The sequence below is a fragment of the Oncorhynchus masou genome, chromosome 10 (assembly GCF_036934945.1).
Source record: "Oncorhynchus masou masou isolate Uvic2021 chromosome 10, UVic_Omas_1.1, whole genome shotgun sequence".
Taxonomy (NCBI): Eukaryota; Metazoa; Chordata; class Actinopteri; order Salmoniformes; family Salmonidae; genus Oncorhynchus; species Oncorhynchus masou.
This window is the reverse complement of record NC_088221.1, coordinates 27,445,424-27,471,627: the sequence shown is the minus strand read 5'-3', so window position 1 is coordinate 27,471,627 and position 26,204 is coordinate 27,445,424. Positions and strand designations below refer to the sequence as shown.

The following is a 26,204-nucleotide window of genomic DNA, read 5'->3' as shown; positions in this document are numbered from 1 at the left end:
TAATGTCAAGCCCTGCATGTTTTTTTCAAAAGTCTCATGGAATGTAGGCCTACATTGAACACCACACATTGTCAGCTACTGCAGGCTGAATGACAGAACAGCTATTTCCATGTTAAAATGTTGGGGGATGCATTTTCTCCATTGTTTGATGGTAGGCCACTGGTAGGACTACATTATGATCAAATAGCCACAGTAGTCTACTTGGTCACTGTTAAAAAAGTAAATTACAGCGGGTACAGCCTCAGTGTTCATTGTAAACGCGCACAGAATTTTCACAACGTTCAATTAGCTCTCATCAGAACTGAAATTTGCTCAGTGCCCAAAGACATTTGAAGGAACCTTGTTGGGCAGTATACAAAAAAATTCAGTCAGCATTCTTGAACTAATATTAATTGATTGCTACATGAGTGACATGATGCATTCAATCAAAAATACCTTATCTACACCAGCACTGAGGATACAGTTCCCTTTCTTGTTCCACTTCAGTGCAAATATGGGTCCTTTATGTTGGCCCAAGGTGCTCGCCAGATTACCTGTGAAAGACAAGAGTTTAATGGATCTGCACAGATAACAGTATGATTCAGAATGGGCATTGGGCACGGTTGTTTAATTGAATTAAAAAAGCTACAAAACTCAGCGTACCATCTTTTGTCCATATCCTTGCAAATCCATCATAGGATCCGGTTGCTAAGAGTGTCCCATCGCTCTGTGGGGTAAAACAGAACTGTTAGTCAACTGTCCTCAGTGTAGATGGCTTCTAATGTTCTGTTCCAGACCATTTCAGTCAAGTAAGAATAGATACAGTAGACGTGGATGGAATGGACCACTGAGAACTCACATTCCAGTCTAGTGAGGTGACGTCTTTGTTGCTGGGGACGTCCTGGCCCCCCTCCCTGATGCAGTGTCTGAGCACCAGCTGGGTGGAGCTGCTGTTACTGTTCTCAATAAGGTTCCAGATCCGGGCTGTCGAGTCTCCCGACCTAGACACAAACAGATAGAATATAGAAGAACAATTCAATACATAGTGTGTGTGCGGCAGTGTGTGTGTGTCGCTCTAGCCTCCCAAGTCCCAGAGAAGCTCAACCCAGCACTGACCCAGTCCCTCCCCCTGCCACTCAAAACAAAGAGATGAAAGATCACTTCTTCCTCTATGACAACAAGCAGTTTCAACATTATTTTACTGTAATAGAGGAGAACTTAACCTTTGTAACGATACTCTTTTTATGTCTTCACTCCGGAAATTTAGAACAAAGCAGACCCTACTCGACGGGAGTATCAATGAACATGATTGTGGAAAATAGATGCTCAGTTTGTCGCGTGCAGCATTGCGGTACCACATACTGCTAGCAGCATTTTAGCCTCAGATGGTTACATGCTAGCTGTCTGTTTTATAAATGTGCTATGAGCATAAAAATTGGCAACTTGTTCTCATTCTGAGAAATAAGCATATTTTTTATCAATGTAGTCCACTTGATTTTAACATCTAAGCAAAGTGAACCGGCTGTAGTTCACAAGTTTTAGAGATGGCCAGGAGGGTGCATTAATAACAGTTCAACTGTTCTAAAGTACCTTGTTAGCAGGCAAAAATATCCAAGTTGGCTAGACTTGAAATATAAACATTAGCTGGCTACTAATTAGCAGTGGGTTCGAGTCTGAAATATTGTTTAAGAGACCTGTGTTAGTTTTCATGGTTTTGGTTATATATTCATAGACAGGCTTGAAAGCCAGATCAGTGATTATTGCAAAAAAAGCAGGTGAAACTATTTTGATAAAATAATTAGTCGGTCTTATGGTTGAAGGCTTATATTTGGTCTAGGTATAATTTTACAAGCCCCGAATTCATCAGATTATTCCAGACTGTTTGAAATGCAGTGTATTGACTATTAATTTTGTGCAACAAAGCTTATTTTGAGAAAATGTCAAACCATGTTTTATACATACATACATACATATACATACATACATACATACATACATACATACATACATACATACATACATACATACATACATACATACATACATACATACATACATACATACATATATATATATGCTCTATAAAATACATGTTAATTTGTTTAACACTTTTTTGATTACTACATGATTCCATATGTGTTTTTTCATATGTTTGATGTCTTTGCTATAATTCTACAATGTAGAAAATAGTGGGTGTGTCCAAAATCTTGTGTGTATATATACTGTATGTGTGTAATATTTATATATATATAAATATAAGAATTTTGGTTCCAACCGCCATGTCTTTGTGAGACGCAGAGTAGGTGAACGGATGATCTCCACATGTGTGGTTTCCACCGCGAAGCATGGAGAAGGAGGTGTGATGGTGTGGGGGTCCTTCGCTGGTGACACTATCTGTGATTTATTTAAAATTCAAGGCACACTTATCCAGTATGGCTAGCACAGCATTCTGCAGCGATACGCCATCCCATCAGGTTTGCACTTAGTGGGACTATAATTTGTTTCTCAACAGGACAACCTTACACAACCTCCAGGCTGTGTACGGGCTATTTGACCAATAAGGAGAGTGATGGAGTGCTGCATCAGATGACCTGGCCTCCACAATCACCCGACCTAAATCCAATTGAGATGGTTTGGGATGAGTTGGACTGCAGAGTGAAGGAAAAGCAGTCAACAAGTGCTCAGCATATGTGGGAACTCCTTCAAGACTGTTGGAAAAGCATTCCAGGTGAAGTTGGTTGAGAGAATGCCAAGAGTGTGCAAAGCTGTCATCAAGGAAAAGGGTGGCTACTTTGAAGAATCTTAAATCTATTTAGATTTTTTTAACACTTCTTTGGTTACTGCATGATTCCATAGTTGTTTATTTCATAGTTTATGACTTCACTATTATTGTAAAATGTAGAAAATACAAAACATAAGGAAACACCCTTGAATGAGAAGGTGTTTCCAAACTTTTGATTGGTAATGTACAGTTGAAGTCGGAAGTTTACTACATACATTTAGGTTGGAGTCATTAAAACTCGTTTTTCAACCACCACAAATTTCTTATTAAACAAACTATAGTTTTGGCAAGTCGGTTCGGACATCTACTGTGTGCATGACACAAGTCATTTTTTCAACAATTGTTTGAAGACATATTATTTCACTTATAATTCACTGTATCACAATTCCAGTGGGTCAGAAGTTTGCGTACATTAAGTTGACTGTGCCTTTAAACAGCTTGGAAAATTCCAGAGAATGATGTCATTGCTTTAGAAGCTTCTGATAAGCTAATTGACATAATTTGAGTCAATTGGGGGTGTACCTGTGGATGTATTTCAAGGCCTAACTTCAAACTCAGTGTCTCTTTGCTTGACATCATGGGAAAATCAAAAGAAATCAGCCAAAAAATAATAATTGTAGATTCATCCTTCTGAGCAATTTCCAAACGCCTGAAGATACCATGTTCATCTGTACAAACAATAGTATGCAAGTATAAACACCATGGGAGCACACAGCCATCATACCGCTCAGGAAGGAGACGCATTCTGTTTCCTAGAGATGAACGTACTTGGTGCAAAAAGTGCAAATCAATCCCAGAACAACTGCAAAGAACCTTGTGAAGATGTTGGAGGAAACAGGTACAAAATTATCTACATCCACAGTAAAACGAGTCCTATATCGACATAACCTGAAAGGCCGCTCAGCAAGGAAGAAGCCACTGCTCCAAAACCACCATAATAAAGCCAGACTACAGTTTGCAACTGCACATGGGGACAAAGATCGTACATATTGGAGAAATGTCCTCTGGTCTGATGAAACAAAAATACAACTGTTTGGCCATAATGACCATCGTTATGTTTGGAGGAAAAAGGGGGAGGCTCGCAAGCCAAAGAACACCATCCCAACCGTTCAAGCACAGGGGTGGCAGCATCATGTTGTGGGTGTGCTTTGCTGCAGGAGGGTCTGGAGGAGGGTGTACTTCACAAAATAGATGGCATCATGAGGGAAGTAAAATGATGTGGATATATTGAAGCAACATCTCAAGACATCAGTTAAAGTTAAAGCTTGGTCGCAAATGGGTCTTCCAACTGGACAAGACCCCAAGCATACTTCCAAAGTTGTGGCAAAACGGCTTAAGGACAACTAAGTCAAGGTATTGGAGTGGCCATCACAAAGCCCTGACCTCAATCCTATTGAAAATGTGTGGGCAGAACTGAAAAAGCGTGTGCGAGCAAGGAGGCCTACAAACTTGACTCAGTTACACCAGCCCTGTCAGACGGAATGGGCCAAAATTTACCCAACTTATGGGAAGATTGTGGAAGGCTACCTGAAACGTTTGACCCAAATGAAACCATTTAAAGGCAATGCTACCAAATAATAATTGAGTGTATGTAAACTTCTGGAATGTGATGAAAGAAATAAAAGCTGAAATAAATCATTCTCTCTATTATTCTGGCATTTCACATTCTTAAAATAAAGTGGTGATCCTAACTGACATAAGAGAGGGAATTTTTACTAGGATTAAATGTCAGGAATTGTGAAAAACGGAGTTTAAATGTATTTGGCTGAACTGTATGTAAACTTCCGACTTCAACTGTATATAGATAGTGAATCGCCCATAAATTAGAAGAAAAAAATTAACATATCGCCCAGCCATACACCCACCCCTGACCCATTCCAGTGAGACTCACCCAGAGGCGAGCAGGTCGCTGACAGGGTTCCAGGCACAGATGAAAACCTCTGACTCATGGCCTCGGAGGACCGTGGCCTTGCTAGCTGGGATCTCCACGTCCACATCCATCTCCATGGGCTCGCTCTGGTTATCTGTAATCAGATCAAACCCACCCTCTGTTAGACACATACAACTCCCAGTACCTACTGTACTATATTCAGAATATCACATGGAAATGGAACCATATTTTCAGTCTTTCTATTCTAGTGCCATATTCAGCTTCAAAAACAAACTATCTATTAAGTCCGTTTGTGACAAACATTTGAGATGTTTAACCTCTCACCTTTCAAAATCATAACCATTCAAGATCAAATCGTTTTAATTCGACTAGTTCTAAAACATTGCCTTCAAAAAGAAGAGTGTGAGATTTTTAAATAACTGTGTTATCTAAGATTTTCAATTACAATTAATTACAATCAATTTTCAATTACATACTTGTTGACCCAAAAGAATCAGAGGGAGCAATCTGTGCGGTGTTAAAGCACAACTATTCGGGGAGATGAACTATGAGCTAATCCAGTAATCATCTTCATATCCTGCCAGCAGTATTGATAAAATGTGTTTTTCTACCAGACATGTTTTTACTGCAGTGCAATCCTAAGGGCTGCAGCACAATCCTAAGGGCCTGCAGCGCAATCCTAAGGGCCTGCAGCGCAATCCTAAGGGCCTGCAGCGCAATCCTAAGGGCCTGCAGCGCAATCCTAAGGGCCTGCAGCGCAATCCTAAGGGCCTGCAGCACAATCCTAAGGGCCTGCAGCGCAATCCTAAGGGCCTGCAGCACAATCCTAAGGGCCTGCAGCGCAATCCTAAGGGCCTGCAGCGCAATCCTAAGGGCCTGCAGCGCAATCCTAAGGGCCTGCAGCGCAATCCTAAGGGCCTGCAGCGCAATCCTAAGGGCCTGCAGCGCAATCCTAAGGGGCTGCAGCCCAATCCTAAGGGCCTGTAACGCAATCCTAAGGGCCTGCAACGCAATCCTAAGGGCCTGCAGCGCAATCCTAAGGGCCTGCAACGCAATCCTAAGGGCCTGCAGCGCAATCCTAAGGGCCTGCAGCGCAATCCTAAGGGGCTGCAGCCCAATCCTAAGGGCCTGTAACGCAATCCTAAGGGCCTGCAACGCAATCCTAAGGGCCTGCAGCGCAATCCTAAGGGCCTGCAACGCAATCCTAAGGGCCTGTAACGCAATCCTAAGGGCCTGCAGCGCAATCCTAAGGGCCTGCAATGCAATCCTAAGGGCCTGCAGCGCAATCCTAAGGGCCTGCAGCGCAATCCTAAGGGCCTGTAACGCAATCCTAAGGGCCTGCAGCGCAATCCTAAGGGCCTGCAACGCAATCCTAAGGGCCTGCAGCGCAATCCTAAGGGCCTGCAGCATCCCTGTCTGTTCAGACAAGTGTGAAAGAAAAATTACATATTTACCTGATTTGTTTGATATTAGTAGTTAGCAATTAATACTTAATAGGGGGACATTTCTGTCCTGTTAGTGTCTGAGTTTTTATCAACATGCCTCATTATTGCAATAATGAAATCGATATTAAATAAAGATGATTGTTTGAAGAAATGACCCAATCTCTCTCAGTACTGAATTTCCATGGCACAAGTAATCATTATTTACAGTTTGATAGTCTTTCCTGATGCTCTGCCACTCACCCACACATTAGACTTTAACTCCAGTGGGATCGGCTGACAAACATCCACCAAATCCGCTTCTCCCTAGTCTAATGCGTCACCTGACCCACACCTCTCTGGTTTCACTGGCTGAACTCTACAAGCATCTGAACAGTTAGGGAGGCACAATAAAAGGTAAATGCAGGCAGGGTCAAATTCACCAACACTCAATGCCATGTCACTAATGACCTCACATTTGGTGAAAACCACACTGTTCTGAAATACCCCCCCCCCCACCCCCAGCTAAATGGCTCAGAGAGGAAGTAATTCTTACAGATGGTGTGTGTTCCGTTTTCCTCCCCGTTCACGGTGGCCTCTCCGTTCTTTGTTGCATTAAGTTGGTTGCTAGCGGCAACAACTGCCATGCTGCCGGCCGCCTGTTGCTGGGCTAGCTTGTCGCGGAAGGCCTGCTGCCTCGTCTGTACCACGTCCGGCATCACCGCGTCGATGAGTGACAGAGACTCGATGGGCCGCCCATCAAACACTGTGCCATCCTGCCAACATAACGCCAAACATGCCAGGGTTACACCATATTTCATTAAAGGTGGGATTTAATTTGTTTTCATTTACCAAGTACAATAGTGTATTGATTATTGTATTTATTATGTATTGTTAACAATTCATGATTTTGATCTATTTACTTCACTGTACTTCACTATATTAGTGAAGGCAGTCTTATATAACCCCATTGACTTATATGGAGAGTGTGTGTTTGTTCTGACAGTGGTAGTCCAAGGTTGTATTCTCTAGGCACCAAACAATAGAAAACAGAATGAAACAGGGAGGAACTATGTGGACTTTTACAATAAAAAAACACTTTTGTGTTCTGTTGCAAAACATTTTGCTACGGTGTGCTCTAATGAATGTGTCCCAAGGCAGCACTAGACAGCAGCCTGGACTGGAGCAGCTGGCCTCACCTCATTGATGCTGATCTCTGCCTCCACATACTGGAGGCCTTTCTGCAGGATGGAGATGAGGGCAGCAGGGGGCACTAGTGTTCCATTGATGTTGGACTGGCTGATGTGGCTCTCAATTCCAAAGGTGAACGCTGAGTGGGAGAAACCTGGAAACGAACACACAGAGAACACAGTCAGTACAATGACAACACCAGAGACCCTGCAACACAAACCTCTTATTCCTATACAAACATATCTACACTTTTTATGTCAATGTTATGCTATCAAAAAATACAAGTGAACGCAGACAGCGGAGCGAGTCAATTATCCGTACCAAGTATACTTTTTCACTGCGATATATTTTAAAATGCCAGAGCTATCATGCGTTTCACCAATGACGGGCTTCAAAGAAAGCCCCAACAAAAGAGTAATAAAATACAGCGGCTAGGAACTCAATAATTCATTCAACCTGTGAAATACAGGTTAGCATGAATGGCATGAGAGACAGACACCGACATACAGGCAGACAGGCACAGACAGACAGTGTGTTCCAGGAAGTTTGGCAGTCATACATACCTGACTCCTGAAGATATCTGTAGACCAAGAAGTTAACTTCATCACTGGTTATACTCATCTTAGCCCACCTCGATGGAGGAGGTACTGTATCTTAGCCCACCTCGATGGAGGAGGTACTGTATCTTAGCCCACCTCGATGGAGGAGGTACTGTATCTTAGCCCACCTCGATGGAGGAGGTACTGTATCTTAGCCCACCTCGATGGAGGAGGTACTGTATCTTAGCCCACCTCGATGGAGGAGGTACTGTATCTTAGCCCACCTCGATGGAGGAGGTACTGTATCTTAGCCCACCTCGATGGAGGAGGTACTGTATCTTAGCCCACCTCGATGGAGAAGGTACTGTGCGTAGTAAAGATGGACTCAGTCTAGGGAAGAGAGAGAGGAAGACATTGAGTTTTAGATTCATTACACAGCTAGCTACATATTTTCAGAAGACAACAAGCTTCCCAATGAGTGGGACAATGTAGGTTACCGTTTTTCTTGGTCGGTCCCCAATCATCATAACCAAATGACTTGACAGCTACCTTGTCATCACATACAGAGATAAAGCAAGAACATAAATGTGTCTCTGTCCATGGTTAGAAGTGCACACACAAAGGAAAACCCAACTAACTCCCTCCATTAGTGTGGGCCCCCATTTGCCCATTGGCTGCACTTTTCGACCCACTGAGAATGGCAATGACCGGGTCACTTAGCCAGCGAATCCATCTCCACTGCACAGGCCAAGTATCCCCCCATCTCTCTATTGTGACATGACTGCAGCGTCCAATTCCATTAGTGACCTGGCCACTGATCTAGATGGATAGAAGCCTAATAAAGCATCACAGGGCATTGATGCCTACTGCCAGTATCTAGTACACTGTAGAGAGCTTAGCACACGGCGTAAGGATAATTACTGGTAAAGTTGGGGGACTTTCGCATCATTATCTCTTTCTCAGATAACACTTTATTGGCGCCGATGTGAACAGTTCAACTTGGCATTCTTTCAAAACTACTGGGAGCTGAAGAAAAACAACATAAAAACAGAACCCTTTAGAATCACAGCAATTGAGTTATTGTTCCCACTGATGAGCTAGCCTTCAGGCTAATGAGGGCTTCGCAACAATGGAAAGATTCATCATTTTCCAACAATATATTAATGAATTGGCAGTACACAGTATATTGTGCATAATAGGGAAGGAAATACGAAGGTGAGACTGGGACTTTACTTTTGTAATTGTGAGAGAAAATTCTGAAACTGAAGGTGCAACCAAGTAAACATTATTTTGTATCAAAGCCCATGTATAGGTTTAAGAGTAGAGCTGAATCTCAAACTGAAGTCAAAGCAGACAACAAATATTTGATATACCACACATAATGCAGTCAATACCATGTAGACAACCATACATTGTAAAATGCTTCCTATTCACATTGGCAGCGCCAATCATATTCAACATTTGACCAAAGATTGAAAAACTTGAACCTCTGTACCTCTTCAAAAACTGCCAGTTATCCATCATAAACACCCCCACTAAAACAGTTAAGACTTCCTCAGAGATTAACAATACATTTGAACTTGATCCTCAACCTATCACTTAGAATGCTGAATCATGGCCATTGTTATATTTTGTGCTTTCAGTCTGACTTGAGGGGTAGAACTGGACAAGAGGGACAAGATTCCTTCCAGACCAGATACAGAGTAGAGCCAGTCAGTAAGAAATGCAGGCCTCTCTAAACCTCCATACCACACCATTCACAGAGCTCAACTCACTCCCAAGAGTCACCCTTTGGTAGCATAGCAACAAGCAGGAACCAGTTGCAAAATACACAGAGAATAGTGTTACCAGTGGGCCCTGTGCCAGCTGGGTCGAAAATGTTACCCAACATGAATAACACACGTCTTTCACCTTGGGATATTCTTTCACATGGACTCTCTGGCTCTATTGCACCGCACAGCAGACATGCAGCGCTCAAATGAAATAACCACCAATATTGGCTAAGTGTGAATGTTCACATGAATTTTCCTCCAAAAAAAAGAGATGGTGCTATGATTTGTAGCTGGTGTGAGAATCAATCTCACACTGAGACACATTCCCCTTGAATACATAATCATACCACATGTTATTGAATGAGAACCATTGCTTGATTTAGAGTATCATAACCAAAATGCAATACATTTAAATATGATCAATAACGTATTATACATTTTAAAAAGTACAACATAAACACCAAAGCTGGAACAAGTCCCATTTTCCCTAGCATTCTAGCTAAGCCAAGCCTTTGTGTGATAGTCTGGGTGGCTTGCAGAGCTCAATGCCAACCCACTAAACTGCTTCTCTTTGGGCTAATTAGATAACAAGCAGGGTCTGGCTAGAAGGGAAGGCATATCTGTATCAAAGCTGTGAGACGCTGCTCCCATGGCCGCCACCCCCACAACAACTGGAAACATAATTATACTGAACAAAAAATAAAACAAAACATGCAACAATTTCAAAATGTTAACTCAGTTACAGTTCATCGAAATAAATCCGTCAATTTAAATAAATTAATCGGCCCCAAATCTATGGATTTCACATGACTGGGCTGGGACGCAGCCATGGGTGGGCCTAGGAGGGCATAGAACCCCCCACTGGGGAGCCAGGCCCAGCCAATCAGAATGAGTTTTTCCCCAGAAAAGGGCTTTATTACAGACAGAAATACTTCTCAGCATCCCCCATCCCCCTCCTCAGACAATCCCGAAGTTGAAAAAGCCGGATGTGAAGGTCCTGGGCTGGTGTGGTTACTCGCGGTCTGCGATTGTGAGACCAGTTGGATGTACTGCCAAATTCTCTAAAACAATGTTGGAGGTGGCTTATGGTAGAGAAATTAACATAAAATTATGTTGGGACAGTCCTGCAGTCAACATGCCAATTGCATGCCCCCTCAAAACTTGAGACATCTGCACATTTTAGAGTGTCCTTTTGTGTAATGATTATGCCGTTTAATCAGCTTCTTGATATGCCACACCTGTCATGTGGATGGATTGGCGGTAAGGTAGCCTAGTGGTTAGAGTGTTGGACTAGTAACTGGAAGGTTGCAAGTTCACATCCCCGAGCTGACAAGGTACAAATCTGTCGTTCTGCCCCTGAACAGGCAATTAACCCACTGTTCCTAGGCCGTCATTGAAAATAAGAATTTGTTCTTAACTGACTTGCCTAGTAAAATAAAATTAAAGTTTTGGCAAAGGGGAAATGCTCCTAACAGGGATGTAAACACATTTGTGCACAACATTTGAGAGAAATAATCTTTTTGTGCGTATTTGATTATTTTTGATTATTTTTTAATTCTATGTAAACTGACTTGAGTATCAGCTATGATACAGTATCATTGGAATAACATATCTGCAAACCTAAAGTACATCTTTCAGGAAAACAATCTACATAGGCAATTCCAACGTAACAGAATGAGACTGCAATTTTTCACTTTAAAAGAATGTCAAACAAAAGCCCTTGATTGCAAAGTTAAACAAACCATACAACTCTATGCAAACAGACAATTTCCTTACATTTTACAAAAACACATTTACTCAAGAACAGTGCAGTTGCAAAGTTAGGTAACAGAATGATGGTAAAATCTTGCTCTGTTTTTTATGAGACCAGGTTTTTCAAAACCTCAAAAATGTCTATTTCTGCAGAAAGAATGGGGTGTCAGCTATGACTGTATTTTTGGGCGCCGATTATTATTATTTTTATTTATACCTTTATTTAACTAGGCAAGTCAGTAAAGAACACATTCTTATTTTCAAGGAACGGTGGGTTAACTGCCTCGTTCAGGGGCAGAACGACAGAGTTTCACATTGTCAGCTCGGGGGATCCAATCTTGCAACCTTACAGTTAACTAGTCCAACGCAATAATGACCTGCCTCTCTCTCGTTGCACTCCACAAGGAGACTGCCTGTTACGCGAATGCAGTAAGCCAAGGTAAGTTGCTAGCTAGCATTAAACTCATCTTATAAAAAACAATCAATCATAATCACTAGTTAACTACATATGGTTGATGATATTACTAGATATTGTCTAGCATGTCCTGCGTTGCATATAATCTGACTGAACATACAAGCATCTAAGTATCTGACTGGGCGGTGGTAGGCAGAAGCAGGCGCTTAAACATTCATTCAAACAGCACTTTCGTGTGTTTTGCCAGCAGCTCTTCGTTGTGCGTCAAGCATAAATTGATTTTATTGATGTATTATATTAAGTTAAAATAAGTGTTCATTCAGTATTGTTGTAATTGTCATTATTCCCAAAACTTTTGTTTTTTAATCGGCCGATTAATCGGTATCGGCTTTTTTGGTCTTGCAATAATCGGTATCGATGTTAAAATCATAATCGGTCGACCTCTAATCTGTACTATACAGAAATGCATAATTATTCTCTTCATGGGGATGTGTCCTTAATAGGTACACAAAGGTAGAAGATTTTAATATCCTCCTTTGCATTTTTAGGTATAATTCTACACTCTGGCTATTATTATTAGGATACCTGGGGTGGCAGGTAGCCTAGTGGTTGGGCCATTAACTGAAAGGTTGCTGGTTCAAATCCCCGAGCTGACAAGGTAAAAATGTATCATTCTGCCTCTGAACAAGGCAGTTAACCCACTGTTCCCCGGTAGGCCATCATTGTAAATAAGAATTTGTTCTTTACTTACTTGCCTCGTCAAATAAAGGTTAAATTTAAAAACAAGAGCAATTTAGTTGGTCCGGTCCATCTATGTTTCACAAGTTTGGACATCACATCACAGCACAGCATGTATAACATAGTTCAGTACAGTACAATATAGTACATTATACTGATAGATGTCTTCTAAGACCCCTTTAACCATATGTGACCCGAAATCAAAGCGTTTGCTTATTTCTAATTTGTAGGATGGAACATGGTTGAAAAATGTATATATGCCTTAATTTCTCAAATATAGACTCTTAGCTTTCATTTTACTCCAAATTTGATGTGCTCCTATGAACTTCACATTAGTGATCATAGGGCTTTTTACATTGGAATTCCCATACGCTTCAGGGCTCTAATACCACATGTAGGATAAGGATTACATTTATCAGCTCATCATAGAACCCTACATCCCATCAATCAAGATTGCTTTCCAACAATCAAGATTGCTTTCCAATGTTCTCCAAAGAGATTGCATGAGACTGAGTTTATTCCCTCAGGGTGAATGGACATTAAAAGAGAAGTTCACTTTTTTACAACCAAATCTGTATTTTACATGTAACCTACATGTAAGAGAAGTGTCCAGACACTGTGGGGATTTCACTTGTTTTTGAGAAACTTACCCCAACCAGCAATTGACTTCCTCTTCATTATTCTGCAGTGTGGGGGCTAAAATAACAAATTAACAAAAGCAACAAAAAACAAACAAGCGCTTTGAAAAACAGACACGTACTAAGTATAGTGATACAGGTCTTTAGATGTTGTACATGTGAAATTGTGTCATTCCAAACTTTATCCGCAATGTTATATTCCATTTTGTGCGATTTGAGCCATTTCCCCTACGCAGCTGTACAAGACGGGTGTGTCGGTGAAATATATGGACACCCCCGGCCTGCACAGCTCTGTATGGACACCCCCGGCCTGCACAGCTCTGTATGGACACCTGCACAGCTCTGTATGGACACCCCCGGCCTGCACAGCTCTGTATGGACACCTGCACAGCTCTGTATGGACACCTGCACAGCTCTGTATGGACACCTGCACAGCTCTGTATGGACACCTGCACAGCTCTGTATGGGAAACAGCTTCAGTTGCACAAATCTAACATTGCAGATAAAGTTTGAAAAATGACACAATTTAATGTGTTGGGGTATAACATGCCACTTATATCTAAATGACAGATTTGGTTGTAAAAAAGTAAACTTCTCCTTTAGCTGTAGACACCCATCAAAGGCCAGAGGTAGACCCCAACTTGAGACAGACACATCCCTCATATCATCATGGTTAATAAGACTATATCATTGTGTTGAACCCTTGCATCATTCACTACACGTTACTAATCAATGTATTTTGTCAATAGCAGAGGAAAACATAATTCCTTCAGGATTTCTTTTTTTAAATCTTTATTTTCCTAATTTAAAGAAAAATCGAGTGCAGATGTAAAATGTTGGTATTACTGCATAAACAGCTGGTAAGAAACAACTGGTTGTAATAAGAGTGCATCAGGTACATACAAAGTGTACTATAGTGTAGTGCCTCTCGTCAGATCCATTTCAAATACATTTGTCTTGTTCAAACGGTTGTCCTACTTTGGTGCACGCATTCACACCGTTCCCAAGCAATTGCATATAGCCTCAATAGCATATCCCAGGACTTGACTGACACTGCAGTAGAAGACAAATGGACATCCCACTGGGCAGTGTTGAGCTTCCCAGTGGTGGTCAGCCCTGTGACTCATTAGGGAAATCATTAGCATGTTTACTGCACAGTAAAGGGGGTTACTTTACTGTCAAAGTACAACAGCAGCAACCATCCAGTCATTCACTCATCCAGGCTATGGTGTTTAGGTTGTAACTGAGTGTTATGCTTGAGGCTGTGGTCAAAGTACAACACAATTTAACTGGATGTCCAATTAACTGGTAGTTGCTATGAACCAAATTGCATCTATACTAGCTGCCTGAGCCTTTAGAAACTCATTGGAAAAGAACAATCTTTGGATAGCTTTTCAGAATTCACATGGAAAACTAAAGGCATAAAAACATAAATGACCTGGTAATAGGAAACACATGTATTTCCATGACAGAATTAAAAAGCAATTTGACTGACCAAAGTAGATATTTTCAAATACATGCAACTTAAAAGTTTCATAAGTCAATTTTTTGTGTGAAATTTTTGGACATCAGGGCAATCTTGAGGGAATCCTATTTAGAGTCAGATAAGGATATTCATGTGATAGGTAAGCTACACAAAACCTTGCAGAGAGCCTATCCAACTGACAATCGCTTAGAAAAATATCTAATCTATTGGTACAAAGACTTAAAGAAAACTGACACTGGCACAAGATGAAGGGAATGTTGGAATATAACTAATGACATTACAGTTAACTAAAATGTACACTTAATCCAGTGTAAACTAATGAATAGAATTTATTATACAATAACCGAGTCATGTCTTGAGTGTAAAACTAACAATGTCTCAATAATCTATCGCATCTGGGAATTCTATAAAGTCCAAAAACATTATGGGCTGAGTTAGAAAGCTGGCTGTCAGAAGTATTACTATGTAAATGTACTTTTAATCCATCAGTCTGCATATTTCAAGACACGGCATATATGGGTGCAGTGATATACACGATGGGTTGGACCCTACCTTTCTTGTCAATCATCTTGAATACATATATTTACCTGGAAATCAACCAATACTCCATCATTAACACAATGGAAAGGTCAAATGCTTTATTATCTAAATGCTGAAAGTGTGTGGGTGACAAAGAGAAACAAAATGGTGCAGATTGACACCATGTGGTGGAGAGTGTGATGCGGGCATTGGAGATGGGGGTGTGAGCAGGTGGATCTGTGTAACAGTAGACCGTCCCCTCGCCCATACCCAGGCGTGAACCAGGGACACTCTGCACACATCAACCACAGTCACCCATGAAGCATCGTTACCCATCGCTCCACAAAAGCCGTGGCTCTTGCAGAGCAAGGGGAACTACTACTTCAAAGTCTCAGAGCAAGTGATGTCACCGATTGAAACGCTATTTAGCGCGCACCACCGCTAACTAAGCTAGCCGTTTCACATCCGTTACATCTGGGCAGGTGTGATGTCGTTGATGTTTGTGTGAGTGTGTAGGCTGTCGTTTGGATGAACATGTTTGCATTGTTTGAAAAAATAAAATAACATCTGAGTCATTGGAAAAAGCACCACATCAGGTTGAATGTCCATGTAAGTAAACACATTGCAACAGGTAAAATGGCTTAACCAAAAAGATCTCAGGACTCAAACCAAAATTGAGTTGCTGTCATATAAGCATTTCATGAGTGTTCCAGCCCATTCAAAACTGTATTTATTGCAGTGTTTCCACAAACACGTCCAGTCATTCCAGCACATTGATCCAGGGTCAGATTTGTCTTACCCTCTCCAACTGTGAGGTTTCAAATTTGGGGAAGGGTCAACTGATGGTAGATAATCACGCTGGGGCACTACAAACAGAAATGTCAGCCACTTAAATTCATACTGTAAAAATATGAACTGCTTTAACTCTACTCCTAGATCGAACAAACAGACAACCTACAAGCAGGGGAAGCTGTGGTAAGTCTTCATGATAAGGTCACCATGGGTGGATGGAATAACAGTCGCAAATGCAATTTTTTTGCTGTCTATCCTAAAAATAGAAGTGGATGGTTTGTGGTGTGAAACTCACGTACAGAGCAATATGCTCTCTCAGATTAGAGAAGTCTTAACATCTACTGATTGGATATATACTGAAGAAATAGAAAACACAGCCACATCCAAACATTGCAGAGAAAACACACAAAACCCTAGCAAAATACACAACATTTTTATCAACCACAACAAAGTGTCCAATAAGAAGAGAAATGAAGTGTAAGAGTAAAGAATACATCCTGACATAAGCTACAAGACATCATCATGCCATCAATGTATTCAGAGATTAAACACACAGACAGTAAAGCCAAGAAAAATGCCTGGCTGTAGAGTGTGTGTAGGTTTTGAAAGTGTTTGATGTCGAAAAACAGGACACTACATAATTGAGAGAGAAAAAGACGTTTACAAAAAAGAGAGGAAGGCACATTCTACACCAACATGCCAAGGACCCCATTTTCTCCTGTACAGTCACCTCCTGACAGATGTGCAAACAAGACCTGGAAACAGCAGCCATTTTCTCTTGAACTGCTCTGATGAGTAAAATCCACCTTTGGTTGGGCTGCAGTCTCTGCAGTCTCTCTCGCCTGACCATTGGGGGAAGGGAGAAAGATAGGGGGTAGGGAAGGATAACTAATGATGCCACAATCAGGTAGTCACAACAAGTACTTCTGCATCACTGTCTGCCTTTCTCAATGACTCACTCAACGACAGGCAGTGTAGGCTTGGAGGGAAACTATGGGGACTGGGGGATGGTAGCACTCCTGTCTCTAGGGGAAACCACTTCTCCCACACCTGCCTCAGCCTGCATGCCTGGATAGAGGTGACTTACTGACAACAGTTTGAAGCTGACTATGTTTCTGTAGTTTTAATATTGAAGGGTTGCATGGGTTGTAAAATCTAAAGGGATGTAGGTCTACATCAGGGACTTAGAGGGCGTAATTTATTGAGTAGTACAGTGAATAGTAATATCAAAGCATCATTTCAGCTGGCAGCTTTTCAACCACCAGTGACTAACTTTTCCCTAGTTCTTTTGCATCCTACACAAGATCACACAGGACAGGATAGAATCCATACACGACTTGCTTGAACTTTCATGCATATTGACCATTGATAATTTCAGCATTTATGCCAAAGGTCGAGTTTGTATAATCGTAATAAAAATGTTGGCCAAACTAAGTATACCAAACATTAGGAACACCTTCCTAATTTTGTGTTACATCTACCATTTTTGCCCTCAGAACAGCCTCAATTTGTCGGGGCATGGACTCTACAATGTGTCGAAAGCGTTCCATGGGAATGCTAGCTCAATGCTTCCCACAGTTGTGTCAAGTTTGCTGGATGTCCTTTTGGTGGTGGACCATTCTTGATACATACGGGCAACCCAGCAGCATTGCAGTTCTTGACACACTCAAACCGGTGCGCCTGGCACCTACTACCATACCCTGTTTTTTTTCCGACATATTCACCCTCAGAATGGCACACATACACAATCCATGTCTAAATTGTCTCAAGGCTTAAAACCATTTTTTAAAACACCAATGATATTCACTAAGTCGATGGTTTATATTTAGGATCATGTTTGACAGCTTTGTAATTCTATTTTTAATCTTATTTAATATATTTTACATGTGATAAGGCCAGAGAAAGGTCCAGAGAAAATTACAGACACGTGTGATAATTTGAAGAACCCAAACGAGACACATGAAGTCTTTTGATAGACAACATAAAATCCTTGAATGATAGCAAAATTCCAGTAGTTTACTCATCAACTAAGCAAGTTTTCAGTAAAATACCCCCCCCTTTGAAACCTTATCCTGAGTCATCTATAACCTTTATTTTGTGGCTCCCTGGAGAACTCATGGGACAGAGACAGATACTTAGGCTAATTGAAGGGATTCATCATGACTTATCATTATGAACATGACCTATGATCCGCTACACTCAAAATCCACTGCTTTGCATCGCATAGGTCTACCGGTGACAATATTTTTAGACTCTTGGCATTTACCAGAGCAACCGAGTGAGAACGAGAATAGTAGAATGGTTCTGACAGCAGAACCACCAGGGCAATTACAGTGTTGTGGAATAAAGCTTGTAATTTTTTATCCATCCTCCTCTAGGGCTGAGAATTGGCAGGAATCTCCCGATACTTAGGTGTTGATATGTATTGCGATGCTCATGATTATATATGTATTGCGATTCGATACTGGTGTTTTATTGCGATTCTATTTATTTTATTTTTTTTGAGAATTGATACTTGGAGTCATATAATCTATATAATATTGTCAAAAATAATTTTGCAATACTCTAGTGTATCAATTTTTATCCCATCACTATTATCCTCTATGCAGGCCGTGTGGATCTAAACACCCAGGCTCTGTGGAGGGGACCGTGGCATCTGGTTGAACAGAAACGGTATTCCTCAGTAATGCTCACTGCAAAAGTCATTAGCAAACTCATTCAGCCTCCTCTCTCTTAGTTAATTCACTATATTGGAGAACAAAGCAAGCCAGGCGACTTTGAAGACTGTTGTTTTAACTCAAGACAAAGGATATACCTAAGCCAATATTTTTTTATAGGCCTTACAAGTTCATGTTATGATGGCTATCATGACAGCCAGCCTGAACCGTACCATTCAGTCTATATCAAAAGCTTTAAATATTTCATAGCCTGTAAATCCATGCATGCGAATATGACAACAGGACAGAAATTCCTGACTGCAGTGTTTATGATTAGATTAGCCAATAGCCATTCACTCCGTCATGTCCCCGAAGGAGATGGCTGTCTGACAGAACCAGTGATGGCCTATTGGTACACATCTCCATGATTCTCATAACACTACGTGATTGGTGACAGAAAACTTCGCCCATGAGCAGACTAGACTATTGCTTGTATGGAGCCAATAGCTTGCTTTAATTTATTATTCATTTAACTAGGCAAGTCAGTTAAGACTTCTTAGGGCTGAAATCCCGTTAACGGGATAGATATGACAACAGCCAGTGAAAGTGCAGGGCTCCAAATTCAAAACAACAGAAATCTCAAATATACAAGTATCTTTTACCATTTTAAAGGTAATCTTGCTGTTAATCCCACCACAAGTGCCCGATTTCAAATAGGCTTTATGATGAAAGCACCACAAACGATTATGTTAGGTCAGAGCCAAGTCACAAAAACACCCACAGCCATTTTTCCAGCCAAAGAGGAGTCACAAAAAGCAGAAATAGAGATAGTATGAATCACTAACCTTTGATGATCTTCATCAGATGACACTCATAGGACTTCATGTTACACAATACATGTATGTTTTGTTCGGTAAAGTTTATATTTATATTTAAAAAAATCTCAGTATACATTGGCGAGTTATGTTCAGTAGTTCCAAAAACATCTGGTGATTTTGCAGAGAGCCACATCAATTTACAAAAATACTCATTATAAATGTTGATGAAAATACAAGTATTATACATGGAAATATAAATAAACTTCTCCTTGATGCAAACACTGTGTCAGATTTCAAAAAAGCTTTACGGAAAAAGCAAACCATGCAATAATCTGAGTACGGCTCTCAGACAAACAAATACATATATCCGCCATGTTAGAGTCAACAGAAGTCAGAAATATTATAAATATTCACTTATCTTTGATGATCTTCATCAGAATGTACTCCCAGGAATCCCAGTTCCACAATACATTTTTGTTTTGTTTGATAATGTCCATCATTTATGTCCAAATAGCTGCTTTTGTTTGGTAAACAAATCCAAACTCACAAAGCACGTACACTAGTTGCAGAAATGTCAAAAAGTTCCCTTACAGCCCGTAGAAACTTGTCAAACAATGTATGGAATCAATCTTTAGCATGTTTTTAACATAAATCTTCAATAATATCCCAACCAGAGAATTCCTTTGTCTTCAGAAAAGCAAAGGAACAGGGGATACCTCTCGTGTGAATGCTCGTGGCTGCTGGCAGACCTCTGACTCATTCCCTTCTCATTCAACCCCCCTTCATAGTAGAAGCCTCAAACAAGTTTCTAAAGACAGTTGACATCTAGTGGAAGCCTTAGGAAGTGCAACATGACCAATATCCCACTGTATCTTCGATAGGGGCTGAGTTGAAAATCGACCAACCTCAGATTTCCCACTTCCTGGTTGGAATTTTTCTCAGGTTTTTGCCTGCCATATGAGTTCTGTTATACTCACAGACATCATTCAAACAGTTTTAGAAACTTCAGAGCGTTTTATATGCAAATACACTAATAACATGCATATATTAGCAACTGGGACTGAGGAGCAGGCAGTTTACTCTGGGCACCTTATTCATCCAAGCTACTCAATACTGACCCCCAGCCATAAGAAGTTAAACAAGGACTTAGGAAGGATACACCTCCACTGAAAGTGACTATTCTGCCCCCTTTGTCTCGCTTAGTCATTAAACCAAGTCTTCCTGTAATGATTTACAACTATCTATGCAAACGCAGAGCTATTTATATAGGACCCTCCACACTGCCAATATCTGGTTTGGCTGAGTGCCCTAGTCTACGCCACCATGGTAGAGGAACCGCTTGCATTTGGTTATTACTTTACAAATGAGCTTATCACAAGGTGTGGGTTTAAGACGTCTAAGGAATAAAAATGATCTCAAATCTCAACCAAACAGCTTTTTCTGAGAAGTTAAAATGGTAGGGCAGTGAATTCAGATACAAGACAAGTCAAAGTCTGTATTACTTGTCACAGTGTCTAGGTGTTAGTGAACCTCTCAGAACCTCCAGTGGTATCATTATGAGAGTGTATGGCTGTTTCAAACTACAAACGGCAGGAAATGGCAGTGATAACAACTAACGGAGGTAGACTATCTCTGGCATTCTACACATGAATGTTTGGGATCCATTCCAGAGCCACTATTCAAGGACAGGGTTATCCTGGAAACTTGATAACCTTAACAGACAGAGGCTGGTCATGGCCAAGAGCAGAGCAGACGAATGATCAACACAAACATACTTCGAGCATCAGAAATCATTACAACTAACACCATGAATTATTAACTTCAATGTTATCTTCTTTTAACTTATTTTGATTTTTTTCACACTAAAAACAACTTCACAACTCATTGGGGACAATACAATGTCACACATATTGGGAATTCCTTTCGGATGCTGTAATTGTATCATGAGTTGACAGTAAATGCCACCCAATTACTCCAATTGCACTGTGATATTGGTCAACAAACAAATCTAAACCATACTTTGCAGTGTGTGTTTAAATGTGAATATGAATTCCCCTGTATTTCCCTCACACAAATCTCTTGCTTTCCTTTTTTATGACACCTCACACACATGGCACACATTACCAGTCAAAAGTTTGGACACGTACATTGTAGAATAATAGTGATGACATCAAAACTATTAAATAACACATGGAATCATCTAGTAACCAAAAAAGTGTTAAAAAAATCTAAATATATTTGAGATTCTTCAAAGTAGCCACCCTTTGCCTTGATAACAGCTTTGCACATTCTTGGCATTCTCTCAACCAGCTTCACCTGTAATGCTTTTCTAACAGTCTTGAAGGAGTTCCCACATATGCTGAGCACTTGTTGGCTGCTTTTCCTTCACTCTGCGGTCCAACTCATCCCAAACCATCTCAATTGGGTTGAGGTCGGGTGATTGCGGAGATCAGATCATCTGATGCAGCACTCCATCACTCTCCTTATTGGTCAAATAGCCCTTAACCAGCCTGGAGGTGTGTTTAGTCATTGTCCTGTTGAGAAACAAATGATAGTCCTACTAAGCGCGAACCAGATGGGAATGGCGTATTGCTGCAAAATGCTGTGGTAGCCATGCAGGTTAAGTGTGCCTTGAATTCTAAATATATCACAGACAGTGTCACCAGCAAAGCATCGCCACACCATAACACCTCCTCCATGCTTCACAGTGGGAACCACATATGCGGAGATCATCCATTCAGCTACTCTGCGTCTCACAAAGACATGGCGGTTGGAAACAAAAATCTCAAATTTGGACTCATCAGACCATAGGACAGATTTTCACTTGTCTAATGTCCATTGTTTGTGTTTCTTGGCCCAAGCAAGACTCTTCTTCTTATTGGTGTCCTTTAGTAGTTGTTTCTTTGCAGCAATTTGGCCATGAAGGCCTGATTCACGGAGTCTCCTCTGAACAGTTGATGTTGAGATGTGTCTGTTACTTGAACTCTGTGAAGCATTTATTTGGGCTGCAATTTCTGAGGCTGGTAACTCTAATGGACTTATCGTCTGCAGCAGAGGTAACTCTGGATCCTCCATTCCTGTGGCAGTCCTCATGAAACCCAGTTTCATCATAGCACTTGGTGGTTTATGCGACTGCACTTGAAGAAACTTTCAAAGTTCTTGACATTTTCCAGATTGACTGACCTTCATGTCTTAAAGTAATGACTTGGGCATCTATCTTCTGTATATCACCCCTACCTTGCCACAACAAAACTGATTGGCTCAAATGCATTAAGAAGAAATTCCACAAATTATCTTTTACAAGGCACACCTATTCATTGAAATGCATTCCAGGTGACTACCTCATGAAGCTGGATGAGAGAATGCCAAGAGCGTGCAAAGCTGTTATCAAGGTAAATGGTGGCTACTTTGAAGAATCTCAAATATAGTTTGATTTGTTTAACACTTTTTTGGTTAGTACAGGATTCCATTTGTGTTATTTCTTAGTTTTGATGTCTTCACTATTCTACAATGTAGAAAATCGTAAAAATAAAGAAAAACCCTAGAATGAGTAGGTTTGTCCAAACTTTGGACTGGTACTGTATATACATACATATCCTATATGCTCGCTTACACAACTCACAGCATAACTGATTGGATATGCATCAATTACTCTAGTGCTTTAACAGGAGCAGAATGGGGGGGGGGTATCTGGATTCTACAGCTTTCAAACAAGGGCTCTAACAATCATTACAGTTTAGGTCCGAGAATAGACATTGATTTGCAGCTGAAGCGAGCAAGAGAGCAGTTGCCGTATAAACATGTACAGTGAGGTTTCTGTTGAGGCCTCCAGTCCACTCTGGACAGACCTCCAACTTGTCTTTATAGCCTAGCCTGAACACAATTGTAAGGTCATAAAGGCACAGCCACCCCTGTTCCCAAATAAATAGCTGTAGTCTTGAACAAGGATGTACTGCAATGAGTGTTACTTCTATGTAATGTATTGGCCTGCCAACACTGGTGGCCCACGTGAACCTTAAACCCCTCTAAAAGGGAGGGCTTTCCATGCCTCCTCCCATGTTCTATTAGGGATAAATATTGCTGCATAAACATTTGGACAAATGCTGAGATTGAGAGTGGTTGTTTTCACATGGGATTTTTGTATGTGGGGCTAATTTCAGGTACTGCTGGTGTATGGGGAATGAAGCACTGCTATGAACAAATGGGAGTTTGACAGAAAATAACCTCTATCTCCTGCAGAAAGGGGTAAACACATTAGTAACAAAAAAAAATGTGTACCCAAAATGAAACAACAAACTACTGTCTGAAGGAGAATGTCTAAATGACCATTAACCTATAGTGGGACATTGGAGACTGGAGGGGTTGTGTTATTGGTCCATGCCATGAAGCGTAATAGGCTACCTTCTATGTGTTACGCTGCTTTCTGTTGTTCGTCAGTGAATGTTTCTTTTGCATGTAAAACTTGTCTATTTGAACAAATGAAAAATATACTTGTAAAAAAAACTACATCCTGACTGAGGACAAAGATTACATCTGAAACATAAACGGTATCATTGCTCTGGAGCTCATTTATAACATGAACACACCGTGTCAACACTAAATCCTAAAGGTGTCGTGTCATTTCAAAACAAGCTCACTAAAACTTCAGCAGACATATACCCCTAGAACGCTGAGACACTCAAGTGTAAACTATCTAAGTCTTCTGAAACAGCCTATCAGAAGAGAAACCACAATACAATCTCCCAGAACAGAATGTTCGCTGAGGCATAAACCAATTCCAATATCATGGAGATTTAGCATTGCTGTTACCTCTCCATTTCCAACACGGTGCCATTCTACCAAGGTTCACACAGCCATAGCTTACTAATGGATTCCAACATTACCACTCTCTAATAGCTTGTAGAATTCAACAAATGGAAAAGCCTCGAGTCATCGAAGGACAAGCAATTACGCTATAATACACCCCATTGTTCTTTTAATAGATGGCACTAAACCAGTTGTTTTTTTATGACTCATTTGGTTTAATCTACAACCAAACCAGTAGACACAGGCACAACAAGCTCCAGTTTTTGTTGTGGGATTCTACATTTTTATTAGTTAAAATTCCTTATTAATTGAAGATCATATTTGGAGTTGGAGTAAGATAATTCCAGTGTCACTGTCCTGGTGAACTGTTGCCATACATTGAAGAATGTTGGTGGGGGTTGTCAAGTCTTACATGTCTGCACATTATCCCATAAACTTAAGTGGGAGGATGGAAATGCCTTTACGTTAATATAGAGCCTAAGTAGTCTTTACATCACCATATTTTGTGTCTAAAGTAAGGACCTAGATCTAGAAAAATCACAGTTTGACCATATAATCACCAGATCAACAGGTGTTAGAGGTGGTGCCATATAGGCCTCGGTTACATCCCATTACGTGATGATGCCTCTTTTAAACCTCACAGTCTTTGTTCCTAAAGCTTCCCCAATACCCTTCAGAAATAAAGTGCCAACAGTCAGTATAATCATTCTTTAAATATTAATCTAATGTCATGTGTAAACATAATGAAATAATGATAATAATCATGTCAAATCTAATGACCAATTAGCATTCTAAATAATGTATTGAATAGGCATGAGGGTGAAGGTTGTTTTTGTACATGGTCTAAATGTCACCATTTTGACTGATACTGTAACAAGAAGTAACCGTGGCAGCAGGCTACTTACTAGTGAAAGCAACGTCTGCTGGTGTATTGAATCAACTTCCCCTCCCCCACTCATTGCGAACTATCAGCATGTGCAATACCCTTTAAATGTAGCTAATATCATTACAGTTTGCAGAGTATATGAGAAAGAAAACTGATGAAGTAACTTTCAATACTCAAACTTAATCATAAAAAAATCTGGGAAACAATAGCCACCAAAAGTTGATGCATTTGATGTCTTGTAGTTCAAAACAAAAGCGTTCATTTATGCCCAAATATACAATATTTCGAGTATTATGTCCAAATAAAAGGGCAACGTTTTGATAAGCCTAGCTCGTTACTACTACTAATAATACAATAAAACATAAAGAACAATGCTCCTTCGGGAAACATTTATACACATGTAAAGTGATTCATGTGACCCAGTAAATGATTCATAACAGTGTTACTAAGTTCAGCAAGTAATTACATGCAACAATGTATCATTCATGAAATTACAATGTTCCAATTCATGAAACTTGAGCGAAAGTTTTAACTTACCTTTCTCAGAGAGTGAGCTTGTGGTGTTGCCGACTTGCCGCCACCTCTTCCACTTGGATAGCCCCCAACTTCAGTGAGCTAGAAACGACTTTCCTCCCATTTTGCTTATCATAATTCAAGTTCTGACCACCGGTGCAATCTCTGCGTTCCGAAGGTAACATAAACGGTCTAAAATATATTTCCTCTCGAATGTTTGTGTGGGATGTAAAGTTTAAAGAAGCTTGAGGTCTAAATAAAGCTGGGGATGTGTGGAATAGAGTTTCCAGCGTTCTGAGAATGAAACGAAGAGACCGCAGCAAACACTCATCGGCAGAGAGAGAGAGAGAGAGAGAGGGAGAGGGAGAGAGAGAGGGAGAGGGGGGGGGGTATTATTTCCCTTGTTTGTTTCCCTTTTTGTTTATTGTCTATTCCACTTGCTTTGACAATGTAAACACGTGTTTTCCATGCCAATAATGCCCTTTGAATTTACTTGAATGGAGGGGTTGGGGGGACTGTCATGACCTACAATTGATTTTTTTGTAGGTCATGACAGTCTATCTATCTATCTAGCACCTGACCTTAAACCTGCTTATTCAAAACATGACA

General features: G+C 40.6%; 1 protein-coding gene across 1 annotated transcript in view; it reads right to left on the bottom strand.

Moving 5' to 3' along the window:
- LOC135547446 (F-box-like/WD repeat-containing protein TBL1X) overlaps window positions 1-25,930 on the bottom strand; it is a 32,679-nt gene extending 6,749 nt beyond the window's left edge. Inside the window, exons 1-8 of the mRNA XM_064976472.1 lie at window positions 25,620-25,930; window positions 7,828-8,193; window positions 7,273-7,418; window positions 6,630-6,849; window positions 4,653-4,785; window positions 839-980; window positions 643-706; window positions 436-533 (exon numbers count right to left, since the gene is read on the bottom strand). Of these exons, the coding sequence (XP_064832544.1) occupies window positions 436-533; window positions 643-706; window positions 839-980; window positions 4,653-4,785; window positions 6,630-6,849; window positions 7,273-7,418; window positions 7,828-7,885 (861 nt within the window). The 5' untranslated portion in view covers window positions 7,886-8,193; window positions 25,620-25,930. The remainder of the gene's footprint in view (window positions 1-435; window positions 534-642; window positions 707-838; window positions 981-4,652; window positions 4,786-6,629; window positions 6,850-7,272; window positions 7,419-7,827; window positions 8,194-25,619) is intronic.
- Between the last annotated feature and the right edge of the window lie 274 nt (window positions 25,931-26,204).